General features: G+C 43.7%; 7 protein-coding genes across 7 annotated transcripts; 2 read left to right on the top strand and 5 right to left on the bottom strand.

Annotated features, from left to right (window-relative positions):
• Positions 1-33: 33 nt before the first annotated feature.
• On the bottom strand, positions 34-1,107 carry BGW36DRAFT_392907 (uncharacterized protein; the record flags this gene model as incomplete). The annotated part of the gene is made up of 1 exon (XM_046217752.1): positions 34-1,107. One exon carries the CDS (start codon positions 1,105-1,107, stop codon positions 34-36), a length of 1,074 nt encoding a protein of 357 aa, XP_046077856.1.
• Positions 1,108-1,749: 642 nt separating this feature from the next.
• BGW36DRAFT_367150 (CheY-like superfamily) lies at positions 1,750-2,787 on the bottom strand. The gene is made up of 3 exons (XM_046214828.1): positions 2,574-2,787; positions 2,370-2,517; positions 1,750-2,231 (listed from the first exon to the last, which is right to left on the bottom strand). Exons 1-3 carry the CDS (start codon positions 2,597-2,599, stop codon positions 1,914-1,916), a joined length of 492 nt encoding a protein of 163 aa, XP_046077855.1. The 5' UTR covers positions 2,600-2,787; the 3' UTR covers positions 1,750-1,913.
• A 413-nt stretch (positions 2,788-3,200) lies between these two features.
• BGW36DRAFT_367149 (uncharacterized protein) lies at positions 3,201-4,788 on the bottom strand. Its single transcript, XM_046214827.1, has 2 exons — positions 4,259-4,788; positions 3,201-4,095 (listed from the first exon to the last, which is right to left on the bottom strand). Exons 1-2 carry the CDS (start codon positions 4,425-4,427, stop codon positions 3,404-3,406), a joined length of 861 nt encoding a protein of 286 aa, XP_046077854.1. The 5' UTR covers positions 4,428-4,788; the 3' UTR covers positions 3,201-3,403.
• A 2,046-nt stretch (positions 4,789-6,834) lies between these two features.
• BGW36DRAFT_392906 (NADP-dependent oxidoreductase domain-containing protein) lies at positions 6,835-7,881 on the bottom strand (the record flags this gene model as incomplete). Its single annotated transcript, XM_046217751.1, has 5 exons — positions 6,835-6,981; positions 7,043-7,338; positions 7,375-7,409; positions 7,473-7,768; positions 7,840-7,881. The coding sequence occupies 5 exons, from the start codon at positions 7,879-7,881 to the stop codon at positions 6,835-6,837; spliced, it is 816 nt and encodes a 271-aa protein (XP_046077853.1).
• Positions 7,882-9,111: 1,230 nt separating this feature from the next.
• BGW36DRAFT_456731 (uncharacterized protein) lies at positions 9,112-9,805 on the top strand. The gene is made up of 2 exons (XM_046221940.1): positions 9,112-9,350; positions 9,409-9,805. The coding sequence occupies exons 1-2, from the start codon at positions 9,238-9,240 to the stop codon at positions 9,686-9,688; spliced, it is 393 nt and encodes a 130-aa protein (XP_046077852.1). The 5' UTR covers positions 9,112-9,237; the 3' UTR covers positions 9,689-9,805.
• Positions 9,806-11,607: 1,802 nt separating this feature from the next.
• On the top strand, positions 11,608-13,338 carry BGW36DRAFT_367145 (putative histidine acid phosphatase). Its single transcript, XM_046214826.1, has 3 exons — positions 11,608-12,017; positions 12,080-12,978; positions 13,047-13,338. The coding sequence occupies exons 1-3, from the start codon at positions 11,658-11,660 to the stop codon at positions 13,204-13,206; spliced, it is 1,419 nt and encodes a 472-aa protein (XP_046077851.1). The 5' UTR covers positions 11,608-11,657; the 3' UTR covers positions 13,207-13,338.
• Positions 13,339-13,420: 82 nt separating this feature from the next.
• On the bottom strand, positions 13,421-16,285 carry BGW36DRAFT_367142 (putative glucose-methanol-choline oxidoreductase). Its single transcript, XM_046214825.1, has 7 exons — positions 15,968-16,285; positions 15,779-15,904; positions 15,470-15,713; positions 14,951-15,413; positions 14,826-14,897; positions 14,404-14,773; positions 13,421-14,349 (listed from the first exon to the last, which is right to left on the bottom strand). The coding sequence occupies exons 1-7, from the start codon at positions 16,194-16,196 to the stop codon at positions 13,805-13,807; spliced, it is 2,049 nt and encodes a 682-aa protein (XP_046077850.1). The 5' UTR covers positions 16,197-16,285; the 3' UTR covers positions 13,421-13,804.
• Between the last annotated feature and the right edge of the window lie 319 nt (positions 16,286-16,604).

Genomic DNA, 16,604 nt, shown 5'->3' with positions numbered 1-16,604 from the left:
TGCTCTAATTTATAGATACATGTCGATCGGTTCTCATACAAATCGGTGGTCCTCAACAGCAATTAATTGTAACGCCGCATCAACAACAGACTCCTCCAGGCTGTGATACTTCATTCCCAACACATTCTTAGACTTCTCATTCTCCACCTCATAGACAAAGTCCCCAGCATATCCTTTACCAGGCGTACCCCGAGGAAGTGTATTTTCAAGAACATCTTTCGGAATCCTTTCTGAGTTTGACAACAAATCCACAATCTCTTGATACGAATAGCGTCCTGCCGTGATGAGAAACCGCTGTCCGGCTGCTCCCGCTACTTCCAATGCCCTAACATGCGCTCTTGCCACGTCCCGTACATCTACCCATCCCCAGAAGCGCGTTGGCGGAACGGCTTGCTTATTCGCGCCACTCACGAGATCGTATATTTCCTTCATCGATACGCCCAATAAGGACAGTTCTTTCGGTAATGGGCTAGTGTTCGCAGGCCCAAAGATTTTTGGCGGGCAAATTGTCGTCAGGCTAAACGAAATCTCATCCTTTTTACCTTTGACAAAGTCCCATGCCGCTTGCTCCGCTAGCTTTTTGCTGGCGCAATACGCATAACTACCACTAACGCTTTTTTTTGCTTCTTCAATCGTCACAGGGTTCCAGTCTTTCTCGTTGTAAACGTATCCTGGGCGTAAGCCTTGTGAGAGATCAACAATAGATGCGAATGAGCTAGTAATGACGACCTTCTTGATCTGAGGGCTCTTTGCAGCACTTTCTAAGATCGATTTTGTGCCTTGTATGGCGGGAATGAGTAGATCTCTTTCATTGTCCTCGACGACAAGTTTGAATGGTGACGCGGTGTGGATGATGCTATCCACGCCTGGTATTTTGACCGCATTATCAAAGGCCCCTGGAATGGTAATATCCGCTACAATCAACGTGGAAATACGCAGACGGTCTTCTCTGTTGTAGCTTTTATGTGCCGCGAGGACCTTCTCTGCAGACGATTGTGATCGCACTGTTCCAACCACGTTGTATCCGGAGGAGAGTAGGTCAGCGATAATATGTGCTGCAACGAAACCATTTGCGCCGGTGACTAGGATGGTCGATTTGTTTGCCATTATTAGGTCTTTTTATTTCGTGTTGTTATTCTATCTGAGTCCGTTGTTTGGAAGGGTGGATGCTTTGTGTGTATCCTTGACAAAATATGAAAAGGCGAAGAAAGAACAGATCACCAAATTTATAGCCTTGAGTATTTCATTATCTCCGTGCCAAAAGTCCGTAATAGGATTCCATATGTATATATATCAGCGGCGGTCTTATCCGCATTGCGTTCTGGGGAGCGGGCATGCGGCCGTGTCCGCACTGAGATCTGATGGGTCGTTATATCTAAGATGTCGTACGGTGATCCAGTCTTTTAAAGTGTCTCTTATCTTAACGCCATGATTACTATCATACTTTACTTTTATTGCTAAAATGCCAAGATAATAACGAATCATGTATTTTTTGAGTGCCTTCCTTGGGCAACGAACGGTTGCGGGCATCCCCGCATGAGAAATTCAATGTTAAGAATGGAGCTAAGCAGATATTTCCACCATAGAAATATATGCGTATCTCTATTTTTATTGGATTTCTTGGAGCGTTGATAATGTATTTAGACCATTGTGGCTTATTAGTGATAACATAATATAACAATGGACGATTGAAGCGTCAGCTACAAGATAGTCTTAGCTTGTTTAATACAACTGATATTAATTTATTATGCCAGATGCAACTCTACATGTACCTTCTACATATGTTGATGTATGTGCAGTTGGTATTTGAAGCCAAAAACGACAGACATGCCTACATATGCAAAAGATTTTTCAAGTCTCAAGTATGTAACGCCAGAGAGAAAGATAAGTCGACATACGTCCCTAGGAATAACCTACAACCTCGACCTAGGTCCACTAAAAGCCCTTATCGCGACTGGGCTCCAAACGGGCGCCATCACCATACCAACTCCAGGAACATGTTGAGGCTGGAACCGAGAGTGTTGTAACAATAGTCTTTTCAAGTGAGAGACCCTGATAGGCTTTGAAAGCAAACCGTCATGCTCTTGCACATATCTTCGAAGTGGCAGGGGTAGGCCAGGTGGGGCCATGGTTATAATTGGGGTACGACGGAGTTGAACGTCGGTGCTGAAAGGTGGTACAGTGCGGATTATACGAGTTGCTTCGAAGCCATCCATCACCGGCATTATGGACTGGATTATGTATTTGATTAGTTTGTGGTTACAAGATGGTTCGTATTCTTTGTTGGAGAAGTGGACTAGACGCGTGGTTTTGGGAAATATGAAACTAAACGCATAATTTTTGGAGCACAAGAGGATGCTTTGACCTACATCCATCAATATTATATCCGGTCTAGGACATATTTCAGGTGGCGAGGCCAGGTAATCAAGGCATTCTTGCCCATTGTTAACAATACTCAAAGTACAACCGCCGATTGTACGGAGCACAATCCTTGTCATCAATTTTTGATTGACCACACTTAAATGGTTCGACAATTCAGCTTGATATATTATTGCGAAAGAGAGGATACTGACTTGTCTTCAGCTACTAGTAGATGCATTGCAGGTCACAGATGATTTTGCTTTCACAACGTGGACTTGATACACGCTGACAGATCTTCCTGCATTAGCCTGGATCCAATATTGATCAATTTAGTCAACAAATAAGACCTCAAAAGCCACATATACGGTTTATGCTCGAGAGAGAGAAATAAAATTCAAGTTTTAGATTGCCTTTTGTATGTTTGGATGCGGCTGAACTTACCAGTCGAAAGGCTCGAGCTCAAGGTTATCTATTGTGATAGCCCCGCAGGCGTTTTTGACGTCACTACGCAGTGGCCCGACTGTGTTTTCACTTTTTATCTATGCGGCGATGTAAGATTAAGATTCGTCATACCAATTTTTAGTGGAAAGACGCTTATGTATTAGTGTAATTTTATGAACACAAAGTTTAAGACAATAGATTAAGCTAAAAATCCATAAATTATCTTCTCGGCGATTGCGTATTCTATCGGAGATTACCTCCATTCTAAGTCTGGGTGGGATGTTGATGCAGATAATAATTAGAAAACGTCGAAATATAAGGATAATATATTTGACATTAGAATTTTTCCTGCTCACCCATCCAGAAGCCAGATAGCTGGTTACTTACACATTTAGACCTGTGAATTTTCTGATTTTCGCTAGGCTACCTTTCTTGGATGAGGGTTTCGAATGCTTTGAATTGGCAGGACTTACACATTAGAAAGTGAGGCATTCCATTGTAGGGATATTAATGAGTAATAACACGCTAATTAGCAACCGATATACATGTATTATAGGAGTACCATTTTTTAAACGCAAACATATCAATGCCGTCCGGGCTTTTATGGCAGTTCTGACAGCATTCGCGATGATGATAGCTCCACCGTCTGTCTATTTGATGATAGCTCTTGGAAATTTGTAGGCATGGGTGGCTGCCTATATTCAATTTCCTTTTTTTCCTCTATTAGCCCATTCGCTGATGCAATCTGTGAATCTTGCGCAGCTTTTAACTTCCGCCAGAAGAAGATTCCTATAGCGAGAATTGCTGTTACTGCAATTACCGCGCCAATTACTATACCAGCAATGGCCCCTCCACTAAGTTCCCCAGAAGATGAATGTGTGGCGGATGGAGTTGGTGACGAGGTTTGCGCCGATAAATTTGCTCCTCCTTCTGTTGCTCCCGCTGATGTTGTTGCTACCGTCGTCCTGGCTGTTGCCAACGTCGTCCCGGTTGTCGCCGCTGTTGTCGTTATAGATGTGGTAGCTTTTGATATTGATGTGGTTGTTGAAGTAGACGAAGACGTAGACGAAGATGTTGAGACAGGTACGCTAGATGTCGCAGTCATAACAGAACCCCATGTCACTGGGTTGCGACTCGAATCATAGCCCACATTGAAGAATGAGCTAAGGTATTTTCCAAGTCCACCATCGCCTTCGAGTTGGTAAAACATATTGAATTGTGCGTAGTACGCCTCGTTCAGGAGGTTGAGCTCGATAGCCTTGGTGCCATTGACGGGGACAGATACATTGTAACCTGTGTTGTAGCCAATTAGCTGTTGTCTTCTTTGAAGAACTTTGCCGCTGAGGGAGATAAGTGAAAACAAATAAGTGACGTTTTAAAGAAACAAAAAAGCAAATAAAGCAAGTAGACTTGGGAAAAAAAATATCAATTAAATTTGGATTGTTGGTTCCCATACCAAGTTTCCACGGATCCCCCTGAAGATAGTAGAAAATGCTCAAGTATGTTGGTGTCGCATTTTGTGCCAACGTCTCCCAGGATACGAGTACCGTGTCAAGGTAATTGAACCCCAGTGTGGCAACGCCATCTGGAGGAGGGTATATAAACTGCCCAGGATTCACTGGCATCTTCAATGTGCATGTTCTGGGTAGTAACAAAAAAATAGTACGATTGAACCAGAATTATGGTACATAGAGCTATAAGATCAAATTACCATAAAGCCATTTTCTTTGATAAGAGGATAAGAAGGGGTTAAGCTTAAAAGAAATTTGCCTCCCAAACCTTCCAAGCATTGCTAACGCCTAGGCCCCAATTCGTGTCATATTTTATTTGTGATTTGGTGAACACCGTCGACGGATTGTCACGCCCATGCAAGCCCGATGGGGGCTGGAACTTGAAGCAATCGATTAGACACGCGATTACAGCACGCCGGTTGTGATTGGTTCGTAGAGGATTTGACGTTTCACTAGGGCCACTAGACTACTGATGAATGCCTTGATTTGGCGTTTGGCTCGGAGACTATTTAGGGTCTAGGGCTGGAAGAGGAAAGAACCTGCGTTCCCATGTCGACGGGCTCTTAATCCATCATCTTTTGGTCCACATCATCAGCAATGCTATTGGAGGGGAATATAGGTTTGATTACACTCAATACGAACGAGACCTAAAATCTAACTAACGAACTTTGACGTTCATGAAGTTGAAGAGTCCTTCGCAACCATTTTTTCTTTGCCCAAAACTGGCACTAAATCCTTCGCGTGAAGCTCAAAATGGTCGATCATAGCGCGCGGGCCGCCAGGTGGTGCTACAGCCTAAAAGCATCAAGTCGGTACGATATGAAGCTTTTTCCTAATTGTTAGCTACTCTCGGAGTGTAACGTATGTTCTTCGAAGAAAGAAAGCGCTTATTCTACTCCCACTAGGAATCTAGCATTAGATACTTTAAACTTAGTGTGTTCCTGATAGCTGAATCTAGAGAGAGTACCTGCATATGTACGAAGATTAAAGCCCGACAAGCGCTTTCAAAATCTGGATGCGGACCCCTGCAGTGAACGTGGTGACATGAAACATCGCAAAGCTAAGTCGACACGGCGTTTTTTCGCGATCGAGCAAATCCCGAATTTACATCGGAACTGCTTGCGATCAACCTCGAATAAACCGTTTCCAGGAGACATTGATCAGGTCTTAAATTTATATTTATATCGTTCCTTTGCAATGATCTCTGAGACAACCTTTATAAATTGGTTCGAGGTATCGGTGCATCCCCGTAATATCATTATTGTTCTGACAGACAAACGAATCCCAATCTGGTTGGTTGCGAGGTTCCTAATGATGAGTGGCGTCCGGCGCAATTTTTATGCGCTGAAAAAGATGGTTCTGTTGCTCAGATTTTATTATATCCAGTCATTGGGTTTAGCCCCTTTGCCAAGATGAGACTAACACTTATGATTATGCCTCGTTGAGATTAATACCCATGCTTTCACATTACAAGGATAAGAAATTCAGGAACAATGCCAATATTGTGGAAACCCCATTTTCTTATTTTGGATCTCATGAAGCCAAAGGGAAGCGCTTTCAATCTCCATTTGCTAACTAACCATTTCCCCTAATGCTAGGAAACTTTATACGTAGGTACTAAAAACATAGAACCCATTAGCCCCAGCCCATCGATGGTAAAGTAAGCAGGCTACCTGGCCAAGTCCTTTTCTTTTGCCTAATGTTCAAGACTTCAGCATACTATTTGACGTGCGCCGTCGGTCGTATAGAAAACAATATGGTATATGCAGGCGTTAGTGCTCTTGAGCCTACAATATGATTACCTCCGGAGAGAATCAGAGTTCACGAAGGCATCGGAGCGGCAGAACCGAAATTGCTAGATGAAAGGCTTCAATGGTTATTTAATTTGTCAAATAAAACTTTGCAAGAACTGCCGAGGCATCGTTTTTAAGAGGACTATCTCTAAGCTGCCCCAGTTTGTTTGTCCGAGAACCCGATCCCAAGCGATTGTACCGCAAGCCCCAGATTAAATTCTCCAGGCATTCCAGCAAACCGAAGTTTACTGTTAAATTTTTAATGGGGGTCTCCAAACTTGATATTCTAGAATTGAGTTACATAGTGTATATGAAGCCAAAGAATGTTGTCTAAGAAAAAGATGATGTTGAAAGTCAAAAATAGAAGTTACATTTGGTATCGTTTGACACCCTAAGTCTATATATCAAGCGGGGATCGCTATCATTCATATTATCTTCAACATAGAAGTTATACATATCTACTCCAAGGTCAAAGTCTCCTCTCAATTTAATAAATTATTATCTAGATTTTTATTGCCGTATATAAAGAAAAGACCAGTCAAGAAACACATGTGAGAATTAAGTCATCTCAAACGAAATTGGCAGTATAGCTCCAGTCGATTTACCTAAGCTATTGAGGTCCCTAGCTCTAAATTAAGAAGATATATGACCTGTTCCCTGCTAGCAACCCTCTCTACAGGTACCTTATCACTCCTATGATTGCAATAGTCGTTGATGAAATCCCACTTTCATTTTGTTTGCAGACTGTCGAAGTACCTTCTCGCTCTCGATATCGGCTCCTGCGTACTAATACAAGCATAACCCGTCTCATTAATTTTTCCGATATCATCTGCCGTTAACTTGAAATCAAAGACTCGCAGGTATTCTTCGATTCTCTCTCTTCCGAAACGTAGTGACAACCACAACGTCCTAGTCTAAACACCATCTGAAACATACTAACTCCGGAGTAATACCGTGCTTCTTTGCGATAATTATTAAGGTTTCATCTAGAGGGCCCCGGATATTCCTTGTAAGAGGCACTAATGCTCCATATGCCGCGACCGCTACATTTCCTGTATCACTGCTGCGAAGTGCAGGAAGATAGGGTTTTCCTTGTCGCTTAGAAAAGTACGGATGGTATTCCAGCTGGTTTATTGAGGGTGGCATACGTGCAGTGACACTAATAGCTTTGAGATGAGAAGGGTCAAAGCCCGAAACACCAATGGACTTTGCTGTTCGGCTCTCTTTAATTGCTTCAAGGCCAGTCTAAGCCCTTTAAAGTTCTTCACTCGAATTTGCCCATAAAAGAGAATGAATGAGATAGCTTGAACTCGATAAAGTGAGGTTCACATGTCTATATGACTTGCGATTGACAAGTGAACTTTACAGATCAACGTATTCTAGCCCCAGTTTTGGCAGACTCACGTCAATATACTGGGCCGAGTTGAAAAAGTCACCTGAAATCTTAGTCGTGACGAAGAGCTCTTCGCGGCTCTGGATAACGCCTTCTTCAAGGCTTTCTCTTATTGCCAAACCAACTTCCACTTCCGTACCGTAAATCTCAGCTGTGTCGAGATGGCGATATCCAGCCGCAATAGCGCTTTTGATTAACTCAACCGTGTTACGATCAAAGCTATCTAATAAGCCGCACTTATATAACGCGGTTCCAGCACCAAATGCTAACTGAAAACATTGATCTGTCAGTCCTAATCTGAGGTCTATACACCTTGGCAATTTCAGCTAGCTACACTTACCGTAGGAATCAACGTCCCGTCATTTAACTGTAGTGTGGCCATGTTAATGTTTGCTTAAGCTGTATCCACAAATATAACATGCTAACGGTTGTCCTATTCTCGATTTATAAGATTCCATGATCCCCTCATCTATGGCCGCTTCAGGGCCGGCACCGGAAAGTTGATTGGCAATGGTGATAAACGCCAATTAATAGTGATTATGCACAAATTTAAATATGCTAGAAATTATATTACAAATGCAGCACGGCTTCCCATCGAGGAAATTATTTCCAGGCTATTTACCCGATTGAGGCGCAGCTCTTTAGGTCACCATGTCAGAACGTTCAATCAACCTTGCACAAAAGAAAAATCAATGTACTAGGGAACAAGAGACAAAATGCGATGCTTACAATCTCAGAACAAAATCATATATTTGATCCTGAAGTTGCTTTAAGAGGGATGCTATAAAAGTCAAAAGGCCCCAGTTTTAAATCTGAAGTTGTACAAACATCAATTGATTATTATTAAGATTTTATAACTGGAAATACCGAGGGCCCTCTCCACAGAACATCGTTTGCGTAAAAGTCTGAACATTCTTTATAATATCGACGAATTGGCCTTTTTCCTCTACGTATATCTTCGAATGTTATCAATTGATGCCGAGTTCAGTCGGAATACGAGAAAGTAGAAAATTGGTAAAACTATTCATGTAGTCAATAAAGAATATAGTTATGCGAGGCTACGATCGGGTTTCTGGGTTTCATGGAGGAGTTTCCTACAACATTTTTGTTTCTGGCAGTGGAGTGGATAAACATACAGCCGAACCCAAGCAATAGGTGACGCCGTGGGCGGCCCGATTACCATGACGCCTTTTAAATGACCAAAAAGAGTATACAGCGCGTGAGCAATGTATTTTTAGTACACATTGACATTTTTTCTAAAAGTTCCACCCCCCAGATTTGGTTAAATTTAGGCGTTTTCTTAGCGCTAAACGAAGGCGAAAATCTTTGCCTAACTGTGTACGAATTCCCAAACTAATTGATCATTGATCGGCATAGGGGCCAAAGATATCTCCACGATAGATCACCGTGGCTTTTAGAGCCTGTAATCTGCATAGATCTTGCTTTATAACATGCAAATCCTGTAAGGATCTGGTTAGAAGACAATCTGGGGCCGCAGTTGCGTGATCGCTCATGTGCAGTTTTTCTACGTCATTGCTCGTACCTTCATCAACATAGAAGGCTTTTTTTAGCAATTTTTTGTAAATGATATTTCTATATAGATAACTTATAAAAGGAGTCTATCGCATTCCCCTAATGAGCACGAATATTTAAAAATCCATGCTCTGCTACTGTTACTGGAAAAATATCCAATATCCAATTTTCATATTATCAACGCTGACCCTTGATACTATTCAAAATGAAGACCGCTATTTTTGGTCCAGTCATTGCCTCTTTAATTTCTCTCACCAATGCATATAACCTCACACTTTATACCGATACTGCTTGTTCAGAGGGTGGCACAGATTTCAGGTATACAGTCCATTCAAATGCATGTGCCTTAAAAGCAACACTGACCTGATGAATTCAGCCACGCCGACTTCCAAGGCGACCAAGGAACCGTTGGTCAATGTATGGACATTGGCTTCACAGCCCATAGTATCTACTTCACCCAAGACTCTGATACTGAACAGCAATTTAGTGGATGGGCTGGCGCTGAGAATTGTGTGGCTAGCGAAGAGGGTCAGAATGAGGCTGATGTAACCATTTATACTGGTCAGCCGGAAGACGAATCCTGTACGGATATCGATAATGGGATTTATGACCAGGGACGAGGGATCCAGGGATTCCTTGTTGGTGTCGTCGGCTAGATTGGCGGATCAACTGGTATCATCTGAACGATTGTGATGTATTACTTGAGAGAATAGTATTACTTGAGAGGACAGTATTACATCTATGTAGTAAAATGTGACAGTCTAATTCATATTAATCTATATTTACGAATAAAGAAATGGTGCACGTAGAATTAAATTTACATGTAAACAAGGAATTTCAGATAACTATGGCTAACTACAAAGTTTATCGGGATCAGCCAATATCGATATCCTTCTCTTTTCTTAATGTTTCTCCATTCACAATGAAGGTCTCGTCTTTAAAAACCAGATAGGTCCCGAGAGTTTATAAGGCTAAGAAAGTGTCGATCAAGTCTGTTGGTAGTTGGAAAAAGTCAAACATAACTATACCCAGGCGTTTTCCTTTCAACGCCTTGAAGAAAGGTACCAGCTGTTGATTGACACCGCCGTCAGGGGTATAATCGGTTCCGTTACCAACAGCCATGATGGCTGGCCAGTCCGGTGGAGAATTTTCGGTGTTTTCGCTGGAAGCCCACGTCCAGAACAAACTGTTAGGATAGTGCTCAGTAGCCTTGACGATGTTTGCTACTGTGGCATTATATTTCCACTTTATGTTTTCGGCGGCGTTGGATCCGACGGGTGTCAGCGGCTGATAGTAATCCTCAATATAAGCTGTGAGATTTTTCTCCTCGTTATAGACTAAAGAAATATCCGGGCTATTGTCAGTCCAGAGACCCGGCGAAAAATGTAGACCAGGCAAGTCATTTGTGTAAGAATCTGGTAATTCATCAAGGTCGAAGCGGCGCATCAGAATAATTTTGCCTCGCGCATTGCCCAATGTACCTAGCTCGTCCTTAGCCTGAAGAAAATAGTTCCTTGCAGCTGGGGAAACGAGGGTATCATAAAGTGCCAATTGCACTGCTGCATCGTTGGCAGCATATTTGGCTGTAGAGCCTTCGTACTGAAGTGATAGTAAAATCGTCTCCGAGGGATGATCATCTAGCCACTGGTAAAAGCCGAAGAGAACATCATTAAGCGTCGCTGTCTCTGAAAGCAGTGCCTGTGAATGATAGAAAATAAGTGTGGTGTTGGTAGGATCAAAAGCGTAACGCAGATCCAAGGCCCGTATGCCGGCGTTCAGCATTGCGATCAGGGAGACATTTTGGCAGCGAAATGTCTCTGGTGGCGGCACAGTCACTTGGTTGAGATCAGTGATTCCGGATAGTGAATTTTGCGTGGCTTGAGAATAATTCCATGTCGCACTATCATGCGTGCCGGGAATGTTTATGTGCACGAGGAGCGTGTCGTCTGGGTATCGTTTCATCCATTCGGTTTTGGTATTTTTCTGCTTGACGTAGGGTCCAAAGATCGGCGATGCATCGTCAAGAACCTTTTGAAGAGCGTAACCGGGTAGGGATGATGTTTTCTTTGCTAGCACTGGCGACAATGATGCGAGGGCAGCAAGCCCAGCAGAAAAGTTCTTCATATCTGCCTGTCGTTTCACCGAAAAAACCTTGATCGACTTGCGTTTATATGCAGTTCTAGCGTTCGTTACGATATTATTGTCTCGCTCTAGAATGTGAGATTCCGAGTCATGGTTCTTTACGGCAGGGTGGAACGTGCCAGACGGGCTGTAATTGTCGGAACGTTACTTTTGCTTCTGGGGCTTTCTTGCCGTGATAACCGATAAATGATGGCAGATTGATGAAAAATATGGGGAGGATCGGATATCCTCAGCGGTCAATTTAAAATGAAGGTTTAGCTTGTCCAGCACGTGTACGAAACTTTGCGTTGTAAGTGGTCTGCATTACTAGCAGCTTACTAGTACAGTCGACCCAGGCGACGCGGCGGAGAAAGGGGCGGAAGTATGCCGAACTGTTTGGTAGTATATCATTGCACCGTGCCCGAAGCATCAACTAATAATGCCAAAGCGATGCATTTGGGCATGGTCATCATCTTTGAATAGCTAGATCTAGCAAGAAACAGAATGGGGTATAAAATGTTTATTGCCGTGCTCACTCAGACTGTTGTTCTCTCCCTGGCTGGTGCTGTCTTAGCCTTGACCACGGAGCAGTCCTTCTATCCCCCGACGCTTAATGACACCTCGTACATCTCCAACAGTTCCATTGGTACTTATGGTGGTATTTACAAGGCCCCAACAAATGGCCCAACAGCAGGCACCCCCTACGGGGTATATGACTACTGTTCCATGCCTCACCCGCGTGTGGAGGAGTACAAGCTGCCCGATGCCCTAACCAACGGTTCTGTGAAGGGAAAATTGGTCTACTTGGAGTATTTGCAACGACACCAACGGCGCTCGCCATATAATATTCTTCCGGGTGGAGAGGTACGTTACTATATCTACGTCTCAAATTCTGGCATTTCAGTCATGTATTAACATCATCGCAGAATCAAGCATATCAATGCGATAATGTACGCCCTTACCTCTACGCAGGCCCAGACACCGCTAGTGGCATTCAGCCAATGCCCATGTACGCCCAAACTTATCAGTATTCTGCAAATCCATTTACTCCTGGTGTGAACGGTACCTGCCAGTATCCACAAATCACTATTGGTGGCGTACAGGACGGCTATCAGCACGGAAAAGATCTTTGGGCCGTGTATGGAGAGAGGCTTGGGCTGATTCCTAGAGTGCCTAACAGTCGCGTCTGGTTCCGATCGAGTGAGTCTCAGCTTACTCAAGGAAGTGCAGGTGCCGTGCTACGTGGCATCTGGCCGAACTATCATGGAGCTTTGCCGTTGCACCAAATGGTGTCATCGGTAGATACGGTGAACGAGGGATATTCGTGCTCTGCAATTGGCTCAACACTAAGTAGTCTGGAGTCCACCGCCGATTGGAAAAACCATCTCACAGTCACTGAGACACTCCGATCAACCCTAGGGTCGATGTTAGGTGCCACCGACAGTTCCTGGCAAAATACGTTTGACCACTTTTCTGACAATTTCCAAGCACGCCTTTGCAATGGATATGAACTCCCTTGCAGTGTTACTAACTCCTCAGACTGCGTAACTATGGAAATGGCTGAAGAGGTATTCCGGGCTGGGGACTGGGAGTGGAACTACTACTGGCGGACAAATCCGGATGTCGTCAAGTATATCCAAGTGGTCGAAGGATTGTTTATTGGAGAGATTGTTTCTCACCTGCAGGCTGTATTAGACCGCAAGTCAACTTTTGATTACAGTCATATTTTTATTCACGACGGAGACATTGGTCCAGTGCTAGGAGCATTAGGAATTAATGCGCTTCGATGGCCGGCGATGGCATCCAATATCGCCTTTGAAATTTGGTGAGTATCTCATCTACATACTTGTTACCTGCTTTCTCTCTTAGATTGAAGCTGAATGCGAAATTTAGGGAAACAAACAACAAGCAGAGCCAATTTTATGCTAGGGTCCTGTATAGTGGTCACCCCGTTCAGTCTATTTATGGCACGCTAGACTGGATCCCACTTTCAGAGCTGATTAGCATTTTGACTCCTTACATACCAGAAGACATCGTCTCTCTTTGTGGATAGATAGATACTTCTAAGATGTAAATAAAATCAGTAATTTATGCTATCATGAATTCCAGTGAAGGTAAAACTTGCCGTCGTAGTCAATAAAGGCAGGAAAAAACTTCGACGTTGTATATTTGGAATAGATTTTATGGTTGACGATTGATATATGCTTCAAATATTTTATTTGCAGCACATGGAGGAACGATGTGCAATTGCATCAATTTGCTATGGGATAGAAATTTGTATATTGAAAGTTAAAAAATATATCTTAATCCCGAGAAATTATCTGTCAGTCAACTCCAGGAACCTATATAAAGTATAGAACAAAGTGCTGGTGTCATAATCCGTCGCCTATGAATGAAGTTCAACCTGTACCGTGTTCTGATATTCATAAACGTAATGTCAAAAATAAAAATCTAACAAGGCACAACGCCTCTAAAAACAGAGAGAAAAACTCCAACCACCTTGGTATCTAAGTCTCATGTTCAGTAAAATATTATAATGAGTAAACAGGAAAGAGTGCACAAATCGTGTTGCAAGGCATTGAGCTCGTTAATGGAAACCCCCAATGGGTGGGATAGCCATGTATGAACAATTAAGCCCATTCTCGATTCGCTTAGAACAAGAAATGGAAAACGGCGATATGGGCAGCTACTGTAGTCAAAGCAGCCCACACGGACCACACAGACACACTTTGGTTGCCATCGGAGCTACCTGTAGGCTTTGTGCCATTCGAGCTGTTCGAGATATTGCTACTTGGAGTAGTAGTGGGTGAAGTGCTGAAGTGAGGCACTGTCGTGGAAGCGTTGTTGTAAGATGCAAGGATAATATTGCTCGCTTGCTCAGCCAGACCGTAGGTTGAGGCCATCAGGTGCGTAGACAAGGAAATAGGAATAACGCTTGCATCGGCTACACGAACATTGGCAAGACCGTATACGCGAAGGTTGGCATCGACAACACCGCCTTGATGCTGGGGGAGCATTGCACAGGAGGAAGACGGGTGGAATTCTGTTCCAGCCTGTCCACGCAGCCAATCCAGCCATTCGTCATCCGTCTGAACTCCTAAGCCAGGCGAAGTCTCTTTTGTTAGAGTGCTATTGAACGGTTGAGTTTCACCAAGCCGTCGAGCTAGCTTGAGACCCTCGCGCAAAATTTCGTAGTCTTCCAGATCCCGTTAGTCTAGACTATTTCATAAGAAAAAGGGCCAAGACCTACCAGATGGATTGGCCAGATAGTTAGGGTCTATAACAGGGTAGTCCATAGGATTCGAAGAATTGATGTAGATACGACCGTGGCTATATGGGTGTTGCAAAGCAGCAGTGATACCAATGTCGCCATTTGCATCGCTATTCATGAAAAGAATTTCAATCTGACCGACACCGCTATTGAGAATGATAGTTGCGGTAGTATTGCAGATTGCCTTGTAGCCTGCTATGACACCAGAATCATAAGTTGTGTTCGGCGCATACCGATCAATTGAAGACGATATATTTTTCTGTAGTTCATCAAGGGTGCTGCCATACATAGCTGTTGCATTCACATAGGCAATAGCTGAGTCAATATACGAGAGATAGAGTGTTTGGTTCTGTGAGGGTTAGAATGCAACGTCTTGATGAAAAATATTCTGTACAACTGACCTTATCAGAACCATTATCATAATAGATAGAGCCCGAAGTCACATCGCTTGTACCCCATTTTACGGTAGCGCTCTGTCAAAAGTAAGCATCGGTGATCACGTAACGAAGGATTTCTGGTAACTTACAAAATGATCTTGCAGATGTTGACCGACACCAGGCAGCTCAGACACAAGGTCAACCCCAGCAGAGGAAAGTACATCCTTAGGACCCACGCCACTATACAGCAAGATAGATGGACTGCCGACAGAACCAGCTGATAGAATAACTTCCTTAGTGATATTGACGGTCAATTTCGTTTTCCCGCCATCGGTCGTGTATTCAACAGCGTTTGCCGTCAGGTTATCCGATGGTGAAGAACTGTTGAAAAGAATACGTGTGACGTAAGCGTCAACCAAAACATCGTAATTACCTTGGTCCAAAAGAGGGTCGAGATACCCAGTCCGACTATAAGAACGCGTCCAATTCGTAGGGTTAATGGTTGACGTTGAAACCTCCGCGCCCCAGTTATCACCACCGTACATCTCATTGGAACTAGCAATGCCCATATTCTCTAGCGATTCAATCCATTGGCCAACTTGGGGAAATATGCTTTTCATAAACTGTTAGCCCGATGTAGCCAGACAGGAAAGGTTCTAAGAACATACTATCCGGGGTATGATACATGAATTGGGCCATGAGTGCCATGAGTTAAAGCATCCCATGTTATGTTTGCTTCTTGAGCAATAGCATCCGATGGAGGAGTGAAAGTCTCACTCTTCTTCATAGCAGCGTAGAATGGGTCCCATGACCAGTTGTTCGCTCCGTCCATGTCGCCAAGCATGTCTTTCCAGGCATTGATCTCATCCTTACCAGGCCTCGTTAGATACAGTCCATTGATGGCGGAACTACCTACATCCCTGCCGCGTTAATTTTCTGTGATTATCACATATCGGATGAGACGCATATCAACGAACCTCCGAGTGTTTTGCCACGAGGCCAAGAAATTTGGCGATCATGCGCATTGGGTTGAGGGACGGTGTTATATGCCCAATTCAAAGGTGTTGTCCATAGGGAATCATAGTAAGAGTATGCAGGTGTATCTTGAGGCGATGTTAGTAATGCGACGAATCACTCAAAAGGAACGAGGTAAAAGGCCGACGCACCTATACGTTCTCGATATTCATCCCCATTACTGCCAGCTTCCAGAACAAGGACGGTAAAATTCGTGGTTTGTGACAGGCGACATCCGAGCACGAGACCAGCTTGACCACCTCCCACAATGACAAAGTCGTATGAGCTGTTGATCTGCGATCGCGGGGTTAGCGCGTCCACGAATGATACAGCGACAGCAATGCATGTGCCGAGAGCAGACAAGCTAGGCTGCACACGCATGTTATTAGAGAGGTGTCGTGTAATATGGGAAGTTTCACAGTGTGAGTTGACACTGTAGAATGTCAATTGGGAAAATGAGCGAGATAAACTCCATTAATCTGCAAGGAGGCAGAAAAGCAGGATCTCTAGTGGAGAGGCACACTATTGATTGACACAAGACAAGAATCTGACCTGACTAGCACTCGTGCAGTAAGGCCCGAAGCTTGTAGAGTGGAGTAAACAGGGATACAGACGTTTCGATTTGCTGATCACTATTTCCAAACAAATCGATCGAGTCGATCGACCCCTTTTTCGGCCCTAAGATTTTCATTAAATTTCCTCTATCGGGGGCAGTGGGGAAAACCCGATAATCTAGATTGCCAAAAGGTGGCTTACCATCGCCCTCGGAGCCTCCGACCCGTCAATAAA

Source organism: Talaromyces proteolyticus (assembly GCF_021365285.1).
Source record: "Talaromyces proteolyticus strain PMI_201 chromosome Unknown BGW36scaffold_1, whole genome shotgun sequence".
NCBI lineage: Eukaryota > Fungi > Ascomycota > Eurotiomycetes > Eurotiales > Trichocomaceae > Talaromyces > Talaromyces proteolyticus.
The sequence above is the reverse complement of the archived record's forward strand: the minus strand, read 5'-3'. Positions and strand labels throughout refer to the sequence as shown.